General features: G+C 33.8%; 1 protein-coding gene across 1 annotated transcript in view; it reads right to left on the bottom strand.

Annotated features, from left to right (window-relative positions):
- Positions 1-8,343: 8,343 nt before the first annotated feature.
- The window catches only part of Uck (Uridine-cytidine kinase), a 329,786-nt gene continuing 319,662 nt past the window's right edge, over positions 8,344-18,467 (bottom strand). The window contains exon 7 of the mRNA XM_069833408.1: positions 8,344-18,245. Within this exon, the coding sequence (XP_069689509.1) occupies positions 18,091-18,245 (155 nt within the window). The 3' untranslated portion in view covers positions 8,344-18,090. The remainder of the gene's footprint in view (positions 18,246-18,467) is intronic.

Raw genomic sequence — 18,467 nt, 5'->3', positions numbered from 1 at the left:
GGCTAGTATGGTACTAGACAGTATACTCTTGTTGAAAGCGTAATAAATAAATACTACAATATGTATTTCGGAGGTTCAGAAAAGAAAGAATTCAGATAATATATCTCATCAATAAAATAAAAGGTATTAAGATTAAAAAAGAACTACCACAGTCAGACTCGAACATAGTACCTTATGACCTGAGGTCTGATGCATTGTCCATTATACCAGAGCCTCACATCGATAATTCCATTCTCAAATAGGTATGATAACGAAAACGAATGAGAGTGAAACAAGCAGTACAATGGCATGCTGTTTCATTTGCCTGCAATTTTAAAGATCCTTGAAGACTAATATTGAAATTGCGGTTGATTAGTTCTTAATAGTTGGACTTCATACAATACCTAATAAGGCCCAAAACCTTCGCATACCATTCCACACCTTTATTTCATTTTAATACGGGAATATGAGTATCAAATGTAAACAGCTTTAAGAACTCATAATTCAGGTATTTTCTGTCAAGAGACCCTGAGTTCCTTATATTAAATTGGTTGTCTACAACCCCTCTATAACCAAATAAATTTCTTCAGTTGAATTCTGAAACAACCTGTATATTTATCCCTCAACAGCTGAAACGAGAAAAGAGAATTTCGAAGAAAATATTCTGAACTTTCATGATCAGTGCATTTTCTGGATTCAAATAGATTCAGATCATGAATTACACTGGAGCAATGTTGAGAAATCAGCTGAACTTATACATTCACTCGTTTGTAATTCTAATGCTGTCATCAACATTGACAAGCTTTTTGAATCTTCTACTTAAAAGATTGTGGAGAAGGTGAAAGGAAAAAAAAGATACTCGAACACAGAAATATGTTTTCAACGTATAAAAAAAGTGAAAGAAAACTAGCCATGGCTCGTGGTTTTAAAATTGAGGAAAGTTCTAGGCTGAAATGGCAAATTTTCAGCGCTTTGAGCATGAGTATTTGTTTGTTTATTTCTTATTTGTTTATTCGTGTATTTCCATAATAACATAAGTTATTATAATATATATAATGGGCACTTGACTTACCTTAATTCATTTACTTGTAGACGAAATCGACCCTTCTCTCTTTCTGTGCTGCAAAGTGGTCTATGACTAGTTCATTTAAGTTTGGCGATTCCAGAAGCTTTTTTTCGATGGAACACATTGCAAGTGCACAAAGGCGGTCTTCTTTCATTGTGGCAGTAGGAACGAAGGAGCTGTACCCTCAGGCAAAGGTAATTATCAGCGGGATAGTGCGGTGAAGAGATTTTCACTGGACTCAGATTGGGCAAATCAATGAGACATTCGATTGGGTGGCAGATAGAACGGGAGCAACAGTCATACACCCAAATTCCTGGATCGGTGACGGGGACCTGGGACATGACGGAGTCCATCTAAATCGAAGATGAGCGATGGGACTAGGACTGCTGTTCTCGAGGGCGGCGGCAACACAGAGGAGCAACGACCAGGAATGATGGCGCCAAATAGTATGTACTATTACAATGGCGGAAGAAGCGGCGATGGCAGTGGCAACTAGAGAGACTAAGGCAGTAGCGGCGACCACAATGGAAACAACAGAGATCAGCAATATTATGCTGTGTAATGGTAAGTCTTTATTAATACTGCAGGTCAATTGTAGAAGCATTTATAATAAATAAGTTGAATTCTGGAACCTAGTAAATTCACATAATCCTGACGTCATACTTGGAACGGAATCATGGCTTTCCAGTGAAGTAACAGACTCAGAAGTATTTAGAAACGATTATGTAACATACAGACGTGACAGGGGTTTTTATATGTGTAAAAGAGTACCTGCAGAGCACTGAAAATTTTAAAGGCTTGGAGTTCGAAATGTTGGGTGTAGACATAGTTGATGATTATTCGCGAAACATATTACACATCATGGGTTTATATAGGGCTCTGAAAGAAGGCTTGAACATACTGTGTAAAATAAGAGATATGTTGGAAAATAGACACATTCGCGGTCAATATGTTATCGTCGCGAGAGACCTAAATTTGCCCCAGGTAAACTGGCAGGGTCAAGCACAGTCATTACTAAATTCACTCGTCTGGAAGCATAACTTAATACAAGTAACAGATAGGGCGACAAGGGGAGATTCCTTATTGAACATATTTCTTTTAAGACCTTCAGAAATAGTCGCAGGTATTGAAGTGATTCCAGGTATTAGTAACTACGACACGGTAATTCTTGAAATATTATGAAATGCTAAGTACAAGCAAAGCGGAACAAGGAACAAAATATCTTGCAATATAACAAGGCGGACAGAGAAGGCTTCAAAAATTATCTTAGAGAAAAGTACTCATTATGAGTAGTAAAGGGCAGTAGTGTAGAAGAATGCTGGGTGGAGTTCAAGCAGATTATATTAACAAAAATACAGTTATCTATCCCAGTTAAACGTTTATCAATCAATCCGATCCGGAATATTATAATAAATACATATGGAAACTGAAAAGAAAACTAAGGAAATCCTACAGCCAGAGCAAGAAAAGCATTGTAAAACAAACAAAATTCACACAACTATCGAAAGAACTGCTTAATGCAAAGAAGATAGCACAGAAAAATTACCTAAATAAACTTTTCAAATGTGAAAAAATGGGTGGGGGGAATTTTATAAATATGTGAAGAGACGATGCAAGGAAATCTATTCAAGCCTCTCTCTAAAAAATGACCTCAATCAATTTACTGTACAGAACAGCGAAAAAGCAGAAAAACTAAATTCCTATTATGCCACTGCTTTTGGGATGAGGGCAATAATACCAAATTTAGCTTCTGTGGAAAATACAGGTCAGTTTTCTATCAAGCCTAGGGATATAAGGAGAAGGATCTCTAAATTGAAAACTCATAAATCAGTAGGACCTGATGGTATCACCGGAGACATGTTAAAATTGGGAGGGGAAGCCATGGTTCCCTATCTAGTGCGTATATTTAAAATATCAATAAACAGTGGTACTGTCCCTCGAGATTGGAAAGATGCAACAGTGGTGCCAATTTATAAGTCAGGGTCTCGCTCAGATACAAAATTACAGACCAGTCAGCCTCACCTTTGTGGTTTGCAAACAGATGGAACACTTGATTTCAGCATATCTAAGGCAGTATTGGATTGACTCAAATTGGTTACATAATTGTGAGCATGGGTTTCGGGGGAGGGGGCTACTCACGTGAGAGTCAATTAGTAACTGTATGTTAGGATTTAGCAGACGGAATAGATTCAAATAGGCAATTATATGCAGTGATTATTGACTTTTCATGCGCATTTGATGTAATCCCACACAACATATTGTTGGTTAAACTACAATCAAGGGGTCGCACTCAAAGAGTACGGGTGGGGGAGGAATTATCGAGCCCAATAGAAATTAATTCCGGAGTCCCACAGGGAAGTGTCTTGGGGCCCCTTCTATTCCTGGCTTTTGTAAATGATCTGCCAGTTAAAATCTTGTCCAGAGTTCACTTATTCGCAGATAATTGTATCGTATACAGGGAGATAAAAAGTTATGAAGATACTACTCTTCTTCAGAATGACCTCAATAGAATAAACGATTGGGCAATGACCAACAAAATGAAAATAAATTGTCTAAAGAGCAAAGCCGTCAGCTTAAAAAAAAAAAAAAAAAAAATCGCATCGTATATGTTAGAGAGTGAAACCATTCTGGAAGTTAACAAATGTAAATACCTAGAAACAACATTTAGCAGCGGTCTTGGCTGGGGGGAACACGTTACTGACACAGCAGGGAAAGCATGGAAAGCGTTACACTTTGTGATGAGGGTACTAAGAAAAGGCTCTGATAAATCTAAGAGATTGCAAATAAATCACTAGTTAGTCCAGTAATGGAATATGGTGCTGCATGTTGGGATCATTACAGATTAGAACATATTAAGACACTGGAAAAGATTAAAAAACGGGCTCTCAAGTGTTGTCGTAATAATTCACCATTAAAATGGGACACACTCACGGACAGGAGAACGTGAATTCGATTATGCACAATGTTCAAAACATACAGAGGTGAGCCTGCCTGGAGAGAAATAAAAATAGATTGCAACCGCCAAATTACTCTTCAAGGAACGACCACTCATATAAATTGAGGGAAGGAAGACAGAGGACGGACACTGGAAAGTTTTATTTTCTCAATCGTACTATCAGGGACTGGAAGGCTTTAACTGCAGACTTACTAAAGGCTTTACCAATAACCAAAAATGTATTTAAAAATAGGCTTAAGGACTTTATTAATAGACGGTAATATATTACACACACCATTTAAAGGGTGTAATTGATATTTTCTTATTTGAAGTGTTGTATCAGTGAAGAAGTGTGTTGTGTAAGTGAAGTGTGTTTCTGTCAGTGAAGTTTTATAGTTTATAATGGCAGTGCAAAGTATCTGAACAGTGAAATGTTTTTGAAGTGTTAGTGAAATCAGGATAGAATCAGTGAAATGTGTCGTAGTTCCAGTGCAATGAGTGAGTTGACAGCGAAATGAGTGTAGTGCTGAAAGATATTAGTGCAGGTATGAACATATACTCGTGGGTTTTAGTTCGAACTTAGGGTTAAGATACACATTAGATTTTACTTTAAATGTTATTTTAAGTGATCGTGCTTCATTTAAATTAGGATGCTTTTTTATTATTATTATTATTATTACTATTTATTATTATTATTATTATTATTATTATTATTATTTATTGTCATTATTGTGTGTAATTAGTTACCACTGCCACTGGGTATTTATCCATTTGCAGTGTGAATAAATAAATACCGTACATATGTGTTTCGTGTGAAAGTAGAGAAGCACCGTTCTGCCTCTTCAGTGGTCACTGGAGTGGTCAGTATGATCTTCAAGAGTTTAACACTCTCGGGAAAGCATTCACCAAATTGTTTTCATAAAGACAGTTAATGTACCAGATGGTTTTACAAAATCTGTTCGGCCATATAGCACATTAAGTTCATGACGCAGTTCTTTAGGGTTCAGTTCATTATCATGGAAACCAATGCGATGTCTTGGAAACAATGGCGACTCAAACAACTTTGCCACTGACAGATGACCACTAAATAGAAAACGATCATTGATTTGAGACGTGATTATATCACATACTTCTTTCGCATACATCTCTGAGAGTCCATAAAACGAGCCTGTTTAGCACATGGTTGTTCCCCTTCCCAGCAATTGTCTATATCAAATGAAGATCTGACTCGCTGAACAGATGACACATAGATACATACTTCGTTATCTCTACAGAATCTATCTGTTTTTGCTGAAGTTCATTGAACACAATGTCACAATAAGGCATAACTTTATTAAACAAGTCTAATCAAAATAGGAAATTATCGTCTTTTAGAAAACTCTTTACTCCCATGGCCTTATTCAGTTCTTGTAGTCATTGCTTTCGTCATCAATGATTGTATCCAGGGACTTCACAATTTCCTGTTTATATTTGTGTACAGTAGTCATGCACCATGATTTGAAATTCCACCTGATCGACTGAATGCTGGGAATGCATTTCTTTACAACCTCATCAAATACAGCGGTACATTTAGAAGACTGAGAAAGAAAGGAAGAGACTTTTTCCAGGTTACAAAAGAAAATTCGCACTTGCTTATTCCCAGCTACGCAGCATTCAACAATTAAATTTAACTGATGCGCATAGCAGTGAATAAAATGGACACTTTCATATCTTTCTCTAATCTTCACTTGAACCCCATCATTTTTCCTCCTCATGAGTGGACATCCATCATAACTCGGAGCAATGATCTTTTCGAGCATCTCATTTATTTTCAATTTTTCTAGCTCACTGAAGATGGTTTCACTTACACCTTTCGCACTATTATCTTTTGGTTGGACATATCGAACTATGAAAACCATTTGTAACAGAGTTGTACTGTCAGTAGTTTCATCAATTTCGATTGCTGTATAATCAGTCTGTGATAATTCAGTTCTAATCGTATTAAGACAAATCTCGTAGATTGAATCCAGTAATTCATTTTGAATAGTTTTTGAGAGACCCAAGAACACACGGTTTTCTGTTCTTTCTATGTGCTACTTCAGAACACTATCTAATTCTGACATGAGACTAACCAGCCCATGAAAAATTCCAGGATAGTTGGAATTTTCAGTTTCGTCATGCCCCCTTAAGGCGAGTTCAAATTTGCCACAGAAGTTAATGCAATCTCTCAGTTTCCCTAGTATGTACTGGTTCTTAGATACATTTTCATTGTACTTTTTTTACACTTAAACAGTAAGCACTATCTAGCTGACACCTAATGTCTACCTTTCCCAGTATCGAAAATTCAATAAATCCATTTAGGTGTTTTTCACTTGAATTATGTTTCTTTACTTTCGCATGAAAATGTTTTAAGTCTGTAATTCCAGTCTCGGTCCAATAGCTGTCATTAGAATTTGTGACAAGGCACATGAAGCAAATGAATGCATTTTTCATTTCACACCCACACACCCACTCAGCTGCATTATACAATGCTTTGTTAAAATTACGAGTATAACTCCTCGTGATTTGCGCTGTTTTTTGTTCTTGAACAATTTTAAGATCAGGACAAGGTGCGCCAAGTTCCTTCACTTTTAATCTAGTTTCATGGTCCAAACTTTTTCCTGATATATTACACACACAATTCATTGTTTTCAAATAAACACTCGCTCACAATCACAAGTTCACAACTGCATACAATACCGATACTCGTATTACGAAGGACAAGTCAAAACTAATTCACATGTTAGAATTTCCGTTGTGTTGTTTTCCCGTCCCTGATGGAGGTTTGAAAAACTTTCACTTTATGGGATACCAGGGATACCAATTGTGTCAACGAATAACTAAACGACTCCTTGATCTTATCATCGCAATGTTATCCTAAAATGCCAATTAGGCCTATGACCTAAAATGAATGAGAGAGCAGACACGTAACCTCAAGAATGGAGTGTCAGACATTGTTTCTTTTCTCTTCTCCAAGAGTTTTATTTTTAAAACTCAGAGCTAGAAAATGTTGGCAATGACTCAAGGCATAAGCTCTCTACACCTTAGCTGTACTCTTATTAGCCAGACTCCATTAGGAAATCACCTCCTCCTGTTTCTATTGTGCGGAAGGGAAAGTAGGAGTTGAGCCTCCATTATTACTATACAGAGTGATTCAGACCATCCATAACAGTAATTTATTTCGGAAACTAGTGCAAGAAAATTTTCGAGACAAAAATATTTATACTAAACCACATGTGAACTTCACTTGAGCTTGATTTCATCAATCAGCTCTAACAGGAAGTAGAGTCAGTGGCGTATCACTTTAAAATTTCAAATGAGAGTCAGGGTCAAATAGGGTACCATTTGATAGAGCTCTTCAAAACAAACAATTTTCATAGGAAACGTTTTTATTAATTCCTACTCTTTCAATGAGAAAATGTACGAAAAGGCAATGGGTGATTTGGACCACCCGTAAGACATTTATTTCGGAAACTAGTGCATGAAAATTTTCGAGACAAAAATATTTATAACTAAACCACATGTGAACTTTCACTAGAACTTGATTTCATCAATCAGCTCTAACAGGAAGTAGGGTCAGTGGCGTATCACTTTAAAATTTCAAATGAGAGTCGAGTCAAATAGGATACCATTTGATAGAGCTTTTCAAAACAAACGCTTTTATTAATTGCTACTCTTCCAATCACTTGACCACGCTGAAGTATTAGGAGTCACTGACAGTGTTAGAAGAAGAGTATAGGTGTGTGCTGCTCAGAACGGCAGATGGTTTGAAAATTTATAAAAAATTAATGGAATTGTCCAGCCTTTCAGTAACATATCAACATTAATTGTCTTGTTTACATTTTCGTTTTGTAACATTTCTCAATATTTATAACATTGTCTTTTTCTACGTTTTCTCATTGAAAGAGTAGGAATTGATAAAAACGTTTCCTATGAAAGTTGTTATAACACACGACAACAGAAACAGGACATAAAGAATGTCAGGAATGTAGTTTGTTCACTTTAGCATTTAAGAAATATGAATGATGTAAACGTGAAATTAATCACGATATTAATTTAATCTGATAACATTGTATTTTAAAGATTTATTCTTAAGTTTATTGAAATTCCTTAAGCAATATTTGAAAGCTTTTCTCATATAGAGGATTTTTATGAACACACTTAACTTTCTTTTCATTATTCTTTCAGAAAAATTTTGATGAAAACAAAGAAAAGTGTGAGAAAAGCAGTCTTACTAAATGGAAAAAGAACGTGAGGAAAGTATGAAGAAACAGCGGAAATTTATTTATATCAGCAACAGGAAAGAAAGTAAATGCTAAAATGTACAAGGGTTGGGGCATAAGTCATGGCAACTATTTTTTTTTTGTGAGAATTCGAGTGTGGGTGGAAAATGTGAAATATACAGATGAAAGGACAAGGAATGGACGAAATGTACGGATATTTAACAACACGCCAACATTTTGTTCCTCATATTTATTACAGTTGTTACCATAACATTGCAGGGTTCCTGTGCCAGAATCATTACAGCGCACATACCTGTTCTAAAGGCCTTCAAAGTAGCTACCCACCCACGACTGTCAGATATGGAAGGGCATTATTCCCGACAGCTTCTACCAACTCTCTGTGGCATTCTCTGGCATTCCTCCCAGGGAGAATGGCTATTTTGATATACGAGCATGTTCAACACATGTTACATCCATTCTGCATGGCGCTACACTGACAACTGATTTAACATTACTCTCTGTTCTATTACAGACAAGCACAGAGCCATCTTGTGTTGTGGACACACATTATGACTGCACGGATTCTGTGCGATATATGACACCAACCCTTACCTTAAAAAAAAATAGTTGCCATGACTTATGCCCCAACCCTCGTATAAAAATACTCTCTTAAGTGCAGAAACGATGTTTAAAAAAAAGTCTTCTGTGTAAGACCGAAAATCTTTTTTGATATGTATTACAAAGAAGAAAGTTATGAAAACAGAATGCACTGATTGAACAGTTTGCAAAGTCAACGCAAGTGAAAGAAGAAGAGTAAACATTGAAGATGACCCAAAGAAATTTTTCTCAATATTATTTCATTCCATGGCAACAGGCGATGTGAGAGTTTGTAAATATATGTTTCTCATTACACTGAATGTGGTCAGCGCAAAAGTACAGGAACCTTTTGAAAGCGTGAGAATGGCTATTCAAAGATAAAAGAGAACGGCATAATTAAGCTGCATAATAAATTTTCTGAAGAAAGAATCCTTCATGTCATCCTGAAATCACTGACAACATATCGCATTGTCCTGCCTTCTTGAAGTAGGGTGACAGTTGGGTACTTCTGCCTCGTTTAGTTGTCTCATTCTGACTGTCCCATACAGTAATGTTGCGCACCTAACCCACAAATAAGGAGGCAGTGAAAATTACTTTGTTTACAGTGAGTCAATTTAGTTTTATGTTTGCGAGGTTTGCACCATTGTTATGTCAGATGGGGTAAACACTAAGCAATGTAGAGGACTCAAGTGCTTTAGAACAGCATGTATGAATTATTACCCACAAGCAGTATTATGATGTTTCAAACATATGTTTCCCTATTTTTTTTTTTTTTTTTTTTTTTGCTAATTGCTTCATGTTTGAACGAAAAGCATTCAATATTTTGAGAAGTGGTGATATTCATGAAAATAAGAAAAAATTTTTAGTAAACTTGGATCCTAAAATTAATATCTTCCAAGATATGAATATTTGTTCATCAACATCATAGGAGAGGCTAAATGAGATTTTCATTTAAAAAATTCAATATTCTGAGAGGTGGTAGTAGTCATTAAAACAAGGAAAAAGCATAATAAATATAGAACCTAAATTAATATCTTCTGAAATATGAGTAGGCCTACTTGTTTATCAACATAAGAGATGCTCAATGTGATTTCCACAAAAAAATCTACATTCTGAGAGGTGGAAGTATTCATCAAAGAAGAAGAAAAAGTCTAATAACCGAGGATCCTAATATTACATTTTGTATGAAATTAGGACTTTGAAATTGGTATTGTAAGAATAGCATATCTTCTAATGTGAGCTCTTTCCTTGTTTCTTATTGGATATATACAAATCTCACTGAGCATCGCCTATGATGTTGATGAACAAGTACTCATATCTCTAAATATATTAATTTTAGGACCCATGTTTGTTAGATTTTTTCCTTGTTTTGATGAATGCTTTCTTTTTGACAATCTGTACACTGTCAGTATCTTTTATTTAAGAAATTTTCATTGTCACTTACTATTTTTATTTTTCTGTTGTATCTTTAAAACTGAAAATCTGAAAATGTGAAGTTTGTAGTTTATTCATTCTGGTATAAGATTCTCTATTTAAAATATGTAGTACCAAAATGCAATTAAAAAATAGAGATTAAAAAAGGAATAGAATTGAATAACAACGTATGATATCTGCCTTACAATATCAATCTAATAAGAAAATAATAATAACAAAAATATATGCTGAAATACATATATAAACATTTATAATAGGAGTACTGGTACGTGCTCACCTGTGATCAATGCTCGTATGGCTAAGAGGTCCAATCAACGTTATGTTTACTGCTACCGGTATCAGAAATTTCATGCAATTAAAACTCTTAAATTTTTCTTTCACAATCAATTAGTCATATTTTTATTGACATATTAAATTTACGAACATTGAAGTCTTTTTCAATGATTGTGTTTTATGCAAGTTCTAAAGTATGAGATTTGCATGATTTTTTCGGGGCTTCAAAATGTGAAGTATTAGTTTCAAATATGGAACTGTTCCGTTAAATATGAGGCAAGTGGGTACTTGAATGGTACGTAAAAATGAATGTTACATCAAACTAATATTTACTACCGAATTCAAACAATGTACCTAAACGATATTTAATAATATACCGTAATAAAATAATTGAATATTTAAAATATAATTTACATCGTAAGAGATCATCTGAAACTTCCTTTTATTAAATGTTAGTAAATGAAGAAATAATATTCGGGGAATATTAGGCCTACAACTTGAAAATTATGTTTTCTAAAATTATTCATGTACAATTTATGTTTCACGTACATATTTACAGAATATTAGGTTCTTACAGGAATTGAAAAAAATATTTTTACAAAGACCAATTATTAAGTGTTTTTCAACATGTATTAATGATACATTATTACTCAGCAGCACAAACTCACATGCACACACAGTGACGTGCATTTCATATGATGATTGGCGAAAATCAACATTCTTCTATTTACATAACTATCCAATCTTGCACATTTTTTTAAATAAAAAAGTTGAAATATCAGACGATGTGGATGTAGCACTGTAAATACACTTGAATGAAGTCTTTTCATGTAGCTGTTGGGTACGCAACTTCCAGCTTTGTTTTGGTAGCTCACACAAGTTTTGTCCCATGTGTTGTTTTTTATTTTTTAAACTCACAAACGAATGAAATTGTTTGTCTTTTTTGAGAACTGTAAAAAATAAACTCTGACATTAATTCGATTTGTTCAAATGTCTTACGATTTAAACATTCTTGGGGAGGAGGGGGGGGGGAATTGAACCTGAGAATCTGTTATGAGCCAAAACTCCAATCATTCACTTATCACTATGAACTGCTGCCATATCCTCAATTTTAATCCATATCCATGAAAAAAGAAATGCAATATTTGGAATTTATGTAAATAAAAGAGTGCCGGTATCTTGATTTTCGCCAAAAAATTACTTAGTGGAGTGTGTGTCCGCAAATTTTTCTTCACTTTGTATATGTTTTGTAGTAGTGAATTTACTGCATTACCGGTAACTAATGAGGATATTTAATGCTAAAGGAATATAATATTTTCAATACGAACTCATCTGTTGTATAAAAATTTCGTATTTATAAATGCAATTGCCAAAAAAATACAGAAGCCCTTCTCTAGAAAGAGAATATGAAAGAGTGAAATGTTATGTTTCAGACCTATTGCTCATGTTCCAGTGTTGTCGGCCCGGATGGCTCAAGCAGTAGGGGCATGGCATGTCTCTACGCTTGGTCCGAAGGTTTGTGGGTTCGAGTCCCGCCTCGGGCATGGGTGTTGTGTATGTACTAGTTTAAGAAAGCAGAAAACAGGAAAACAGAAAAACAGATAAAAGAGAAAAAGAAAACGAAAAGAGAAAAAAGGATAAATTTCCATAAAAATAAAAAAAAAAGTGTTTGTAAAATCGCTGCATTCTAGGATATAAAATTTGATTGATGAGGTTAAAATCACGTTATGATAATTTTCATTTCTATTTGGTATCCTAAAAACTTATGCCTTAAGAGAAAGAAACCAGCTGAGGGAACCAAGAGAATTTTGTCATTAACAATATCAATTGGATATCTAACCTTGATTAAAGGATAAATCTGGTCATTATATGCACTTATTGTCTATAAGCCTCCAACATAATGCTCCACATTTCTTTAAACTATTGTTCTTATTTATATAAAAACAAATTACAGTGTTGCATAGTACTACATTAGGTACTTGTATTCTGGTTGATATGAATGTACCCACATAGTTTTTCAAAATTACTGTATCAAGACCATTCATATCAACATTTTTGCAATATAAGAGAAGAGTACATCACAATATGACTTAAAACTAAGTTTAAACAAGCTTCTAAATACATGGGATGTACTGTATATCTTAACAATATATATACCGGTAACTTCTTAAAGTGTCATTCCATTAAGTTACATGAAAACATTATATTTAATAAAAATGGAAGAATGAAAAAAAAAAAAAAAAAAAACACAGTAAAAGAGAGAACTGACTTATTTTAAGACCAAGAGAGAAGGATATATAAATTCTCCTTCTGCTTAATGAATGGCACAATTTGTTGTTCAGATAGATTTTGACTATATAACACTGTCAAAATGCTGTCCGATATTTTCTAACCAAAGTATTTTATCGATTTAATTGAAATTATATGATTATTTTAATAATAATAATTTGTTAAATTTTGTTATATAAACAATTTGTTTAACTTTTCTGTGTTAATTGAAACTATTATGGTACAGTGAAACCTGTTCAAATTGGAACCTGAATAATCCGGAATCCTGTCTATTTTGGAACAATTTATTGGTCCCAGCAAAATTCGTATGTATTATGTGTAATTTTTCCTGAATAAAACGGAAACTCCTTGCTCCTGTTCAAAAAGGAAATAATATTTTGGGCACACTGCTTTAATGTAAACTATATTTTGATACAGAGAGTAATTTCAAGGAATATACGAAATATGTAGGTCATTAAGATAAAAACAAGTTTTCTTTGCAAAATTTTAGAGGGTGTGTTGGTCTGTTGGTCATAAATTTTATTACCCTGTTGACTAGGCAGAGATTTTCAATGCTTCACACCCGTATACTGTCCTAGCTAGACAGAGCACAAGTGTAGTGATTTCCTGGTAAAAAAAAAGTTGCGTAAAATGTGGCATTAACATAAAGTGATGAAGTAAAAGTTATCGAGTTAAATGAAAATTAGAAACGAAGTGTATGTGAAATAATGTTGAAGTTCAGTTGTGGAAAACTCAGGTGTGACACTTCAAAAAATAAAGTCGCTTGCAGTCAATATTGGTGACATAAAAGGAACCAGGAAGCAACTGTTTATGTGGAAATAAATGAACTCTTGTGGGAGTAGGTTCTTCATGACCTTTCAAAGAACATGCCAATTTCTGGATCTATTCTGCAAAGCAAGCCATTGAACTGACAAAGAAATTAGATAAACCAGAATTCAAGGCTTCTAATGGATGGCTCCTAGTCCAATTAGTTAATAATGTGCAGTGATATACAATACAGTATTATAGCAGGTATAGTGTTGGATATTAAATTGAATGAGATTAGTAAACTTTAGTAGTGTTTAATGACTAATGAGTGAATTACGAAAACTTTTATACAGCAAATGAGATTTTAATCAAGATGATTCACCAACAGAATAAGCGACAGAAGGCTGATTTAATGCGAGTAGTGTTAAACGGAATATTTTATACTTCTTGCAGTTTGCGACATGCCATTTTGTTTTAATGTATACGAATGATAAAATATTCCATTTTAATTTCATACCTGAATAATACGGAAACCTGTCTACAATGGAAAAAAAAATTAGGGCCATGTCACTTCTGTATTGAACAGGTTTTACGGTATATTAGGCCTACTTTAGTTAATGACTAGTTGGCTATAATTCCGCCATCTTCACACTAGACTAGAAATCTAAAGATCGCGGAAATAAACCGAAACTAGGCCTTAACTAGAGTAAAATACCGGTACCGTAATAGTGTCAATTAACATAGATAATATAAATATATATTCATATATGAGGTCTCGCCGTCCTCATTGAATACAATGACTATAAGTAGCCATACCGGTACTGTAGATATATCTATTAAATTGAGAAAAATTCGTTCCAGCACCGGGAATCGAACCTGGGGTCTCTCAGATATAACATAGGTAAGTTAAAAAAAGTTGTTTATATAACAAAGTTAACAAATCATTAGTAATACAAATATTAAAAGTGTGTAAGCAGGATGTATCTACTGTATGTTAGTTTAAGATTAGATTCAAGAGAAACATTTTTATTAGTATAATTTAAAGCAAAAAATAGTTTAATAGGCCTACGCATACACTCAGGGCCTAAAAGTACCTTGCTATAAAAATTTGTTACTTTGAGAATTTCACATTTCGTAAAATATTCAGAATATAAAGAAAAGCCTTACAGACAACTCTTCCATGTGACTGTAGGAAGTTCATTTCGTTCAAAAGTCTAACATTTAACAACAAATAAAAATATATTATCTTAATTTATATTCTATATGATTCTTCTGAAATTGTTCGAATTCAAATTACGAGATACCTGTCTTAAAACAGCATAAGTATGTTAGGGCGTTCTATATCGTATAGTACATTTCTTCATAAATAAGCAATACTGAACAGATCGAGATTCACTGAACCAAAACAATAAAAACAGTTTAAGATTTTTTTGTCAGTTTATATTGCAGGATAATGTAACTTATGCATTTTTTTAATTAGACAAAAAAAAAAAGTACAAAATATGAGGGGGTGTTAAGTAAGGTAAATTAGAACTAAATTTACTTCTAGCTAATGACAGCTGGCAGGACCATTACACTCCTAAATCAAAGGTACAGTAACATCCAGTCTACAATGAAGAAAAAGTTCAAGGTGCTTGAGTCAAATCATGGTGATTGTTTCTGGGATGTAGAAGGGATTCTTTTTGTTCATTTTCTGGAAGATGGATCAACGATAATTCCTTTCTGTTACTGTAGGACTTCTGATCAACTTAGATCTACAATACATCAAAAGCGTTTTGGATTTCTCATCAAAAGTGTTATTCTTCTCGATGAAAATATCTGACTTCATTCTGACCAATAGATGTATGCCGAAATTGCTGACCTTGGTTGAAAATCCCATGGCCATTCATGATACAGCTCTGATTTGGCTTTGAGTGATTTCCATCTCTTCCCGTATGAAGAAAAACTGGAAAGACGCTGTTTTTAGAACAGGGTTTCCGAAAGTTTTTGTAGAAGTGCAACAAATACCTGAACATCGAAGATAATTATGTGGAAAAGTAACTGGGGGACGTGACTAACATTACTTTAAAACTGTCACTATATAAACATAATGTTGAATAATGTTACGTCATAAAGGTTACAGTAACACAAAAACTAATTGTTGTCATATATATTTTTTTTAATATTTTCCTTTCTTACTTTCATTTGTAACTGAAATTTTACAACTTACAATAAGAAAGATAAATTTCGAATAAAATTAATTATAATTAGGTATGTTATATTATAAAAATAACAATAGAAAGAACGAGATTACAATGTTGCAGTGAAGGACTGTACAATTCTGTAGGGAATAAGAGCTGGAATGGCTTTCCTAAAGTGAAATTAGTCGAATGGTAGCACAATGATAAATTGCAGTGTACTTTAAACAAAAAAGAATAGAAAGGTTATTAATGAAGAATTAAATAAATCTAAATTGACATTAACTGTTTTTATTATTTAGGAACACAGAACTCACCTCAAAACTTGATTGGTCTCAGTTTTTTAACTCCTTCCTTATTTATACACATTTACAAACCACTCCTCCATTTACAATACAATGTTTTCTATACCAAAAATAAATTCTTAATATCTTTGATTAAATATGTGGTAAGTTCGGTAGGGCACTATAATGAAAACACAGTTACTAATGAATTTAAATACTATTATAGTCACTATAATAGTATTTAAATTCATTAATATGTCACATCAACGGACGTGTATACGTCACCAAACATCGTAAGATGAAGATTACATTTGTACAGTTACTAATTTTGAGATTTTTAAGCACTACAAATGAACAGAATTGATGTATGTATGTTTAGTCAGCAGTCCAAAGACTGGTTGGAACCTCATAAGTAGAGCCCGGAAGATAGAAAGAAATGCCTTTTGTTTAACTAGATAGATATACAAAAGAGTTCAATAGAGAAAAACATGTTTCCGCACATGTTGGGATGGTAGGGCCAGTTTCTAGTTTGCCTTTTTTAGTTTTCATTGCCTATTTTAAGGGCTAATGCCCTGTTTTGCTTTTTTATTTTTCTTTCTTTTTTTCTATTTTCTGCTATTATGTATATTAAATAATCGGTAGGCCTATTAGGAAAAAAATTGTAAAAATTCCTAATATATTAAAAATATAAATGAAAATATTTATTTTATAAATGAAACACCTGTTACAAAAATTAAACAATATGTTTGCATAAAACTCATTCCATATAAATACATTTAAATTATTTGTGGTGGCATGCTTACAAACCATGCTTACTGATCAATTGACCGAGAGGGTTGGTGGGACCAGTTACTTCTATTGTATCTCACACCCCAAGGCAGTTGGTTTATCTCGCCTGAGAGGCTAAGTTTCTACAGATTCCAAGGAAAGAGTGCAGAGAGAGGAAAAGAATAAATTCTCAGATAGGTCGAATCTTATTGAAAGCGATTAGCAGACTTAGCACATTAGTTTATGCTATGAGTCCATCACAACAGCATGTTTTAAGTATGCTTCAATCACTTCGGTGGAAGTAGAATGATCTTTTTCAATAAAAAACATTATCTCTGAAGATCTATGGCAGTTGAAAACTTGGGGGGGGGGGGGGAAACTAGTTTGGCATATACCGGTAACCAAGAAAAGTAAGAGTAGGTACCGGTACTTAAATGTGATACACACGTTTATTAAATAACCTATAAGCCTATAAAATTACTATTTTGATGATTTTACTGTCTATTTTCGTAATTTTTAAGTGCATATTTTTATTACTTTACTGCCAATTTCCTGAATATTAAGTGCCTATTTGCCTGCCTATTTTAGTCCTGAACTTCCGGGCTCTATTCATATGTGACACGAGTAAGGCATCACTCATGAGGAAAGTAAGCCAGGAGATAATAGTTCCTTTCCCCCTAATGAATTGATAAGAAGCTTAAAATAAAGGAAGTATCAAATCTCCTTCCTACACTCTGATATTTTATATCACAATTTATCAAAGCCACTGAATTACACTGAAATAAATATGAATACTGTGGCAATGAAATACATACTGCTACTACTATTAAGAAGCTCCGTATTATGTAGGACAGTGTATACTGTAGAGTGTAGATAATAAACAAATTATTATTTCATCATATAAACTTCAGTTATGTGCATTAAACATCAGTGTTTGTCGAAACAAGGAAGAAAAAAATATCAATTCATACAGAATATTTATATCCATAACTGAAGATAACTTTACTATACATTCATGTCCTGTTTTATGTGGACACAAACCGTCAACAAAAAGCTATTAGATCAATAGCAATAATTAGTTTTATGCGGAAGTGGAACTGTCACAGCATTAATAATGCACAAGTAAGCATAAACTGAAATCTTCGGAAAGATCAGTAGAAACGCTATATAAACTTCAAACTGTAAAAATAAATCAAATTTTCAGTCAAAATGTTTCTAACCTTGGAATTAACATGCCTAGTAACGATTACAAGGAGACAAAGCATCTGGTATCCTAATTCCACGCACTACTTTTTAATGGTTAGTGTGGTCGTGTGAAATGACCATCAGCTGCATTCATCCGTCTTGAACCATGAACAGGCGATGGAGAAGGTGATGGAGGTACAGAGAGTTCTTCCAATTTAACACGATTATTAAGAAAATCACGAATGTGCTGCACAATCAGGTCAATGGCAACTGTAACAGAAGGAATCACACATCAAATGATTTTATATAAGGTGATACATAAATCATTCTCATGCTCATCATTAGATCCGAAACATGTTAGTTCAAATCCAGACAAGTGAGATGGATTTTCAACAATAACAAAAATCTTGAGTATTGCATCCTTATGAAGGTAAGTAAAGCTAGGGAAACATTCTGCGTTTTCTCTACCTATTTCTCACCAATGCAGCTTGT

This window comes from Periplaneta americana, chromosome 8 (genome assembly GCF_040183065.1).
Source record: "Periplaneta americana isolate PAMFEO1 chromosome 8, P.americana_PAMFEO1_priV1, whole genome shotgun sequence".
Classification (NCBI taxonomy): Eukaryota; Metazoa; Arthropoda; class Insecta; order Blattodea; family Blattidae; genus Periplaneta; species Periplaneta americana.
Note: the sequence above shows the minus strand (reverse complement) of the source record. Positions and strands in the feature narration are given on the sequence as shown.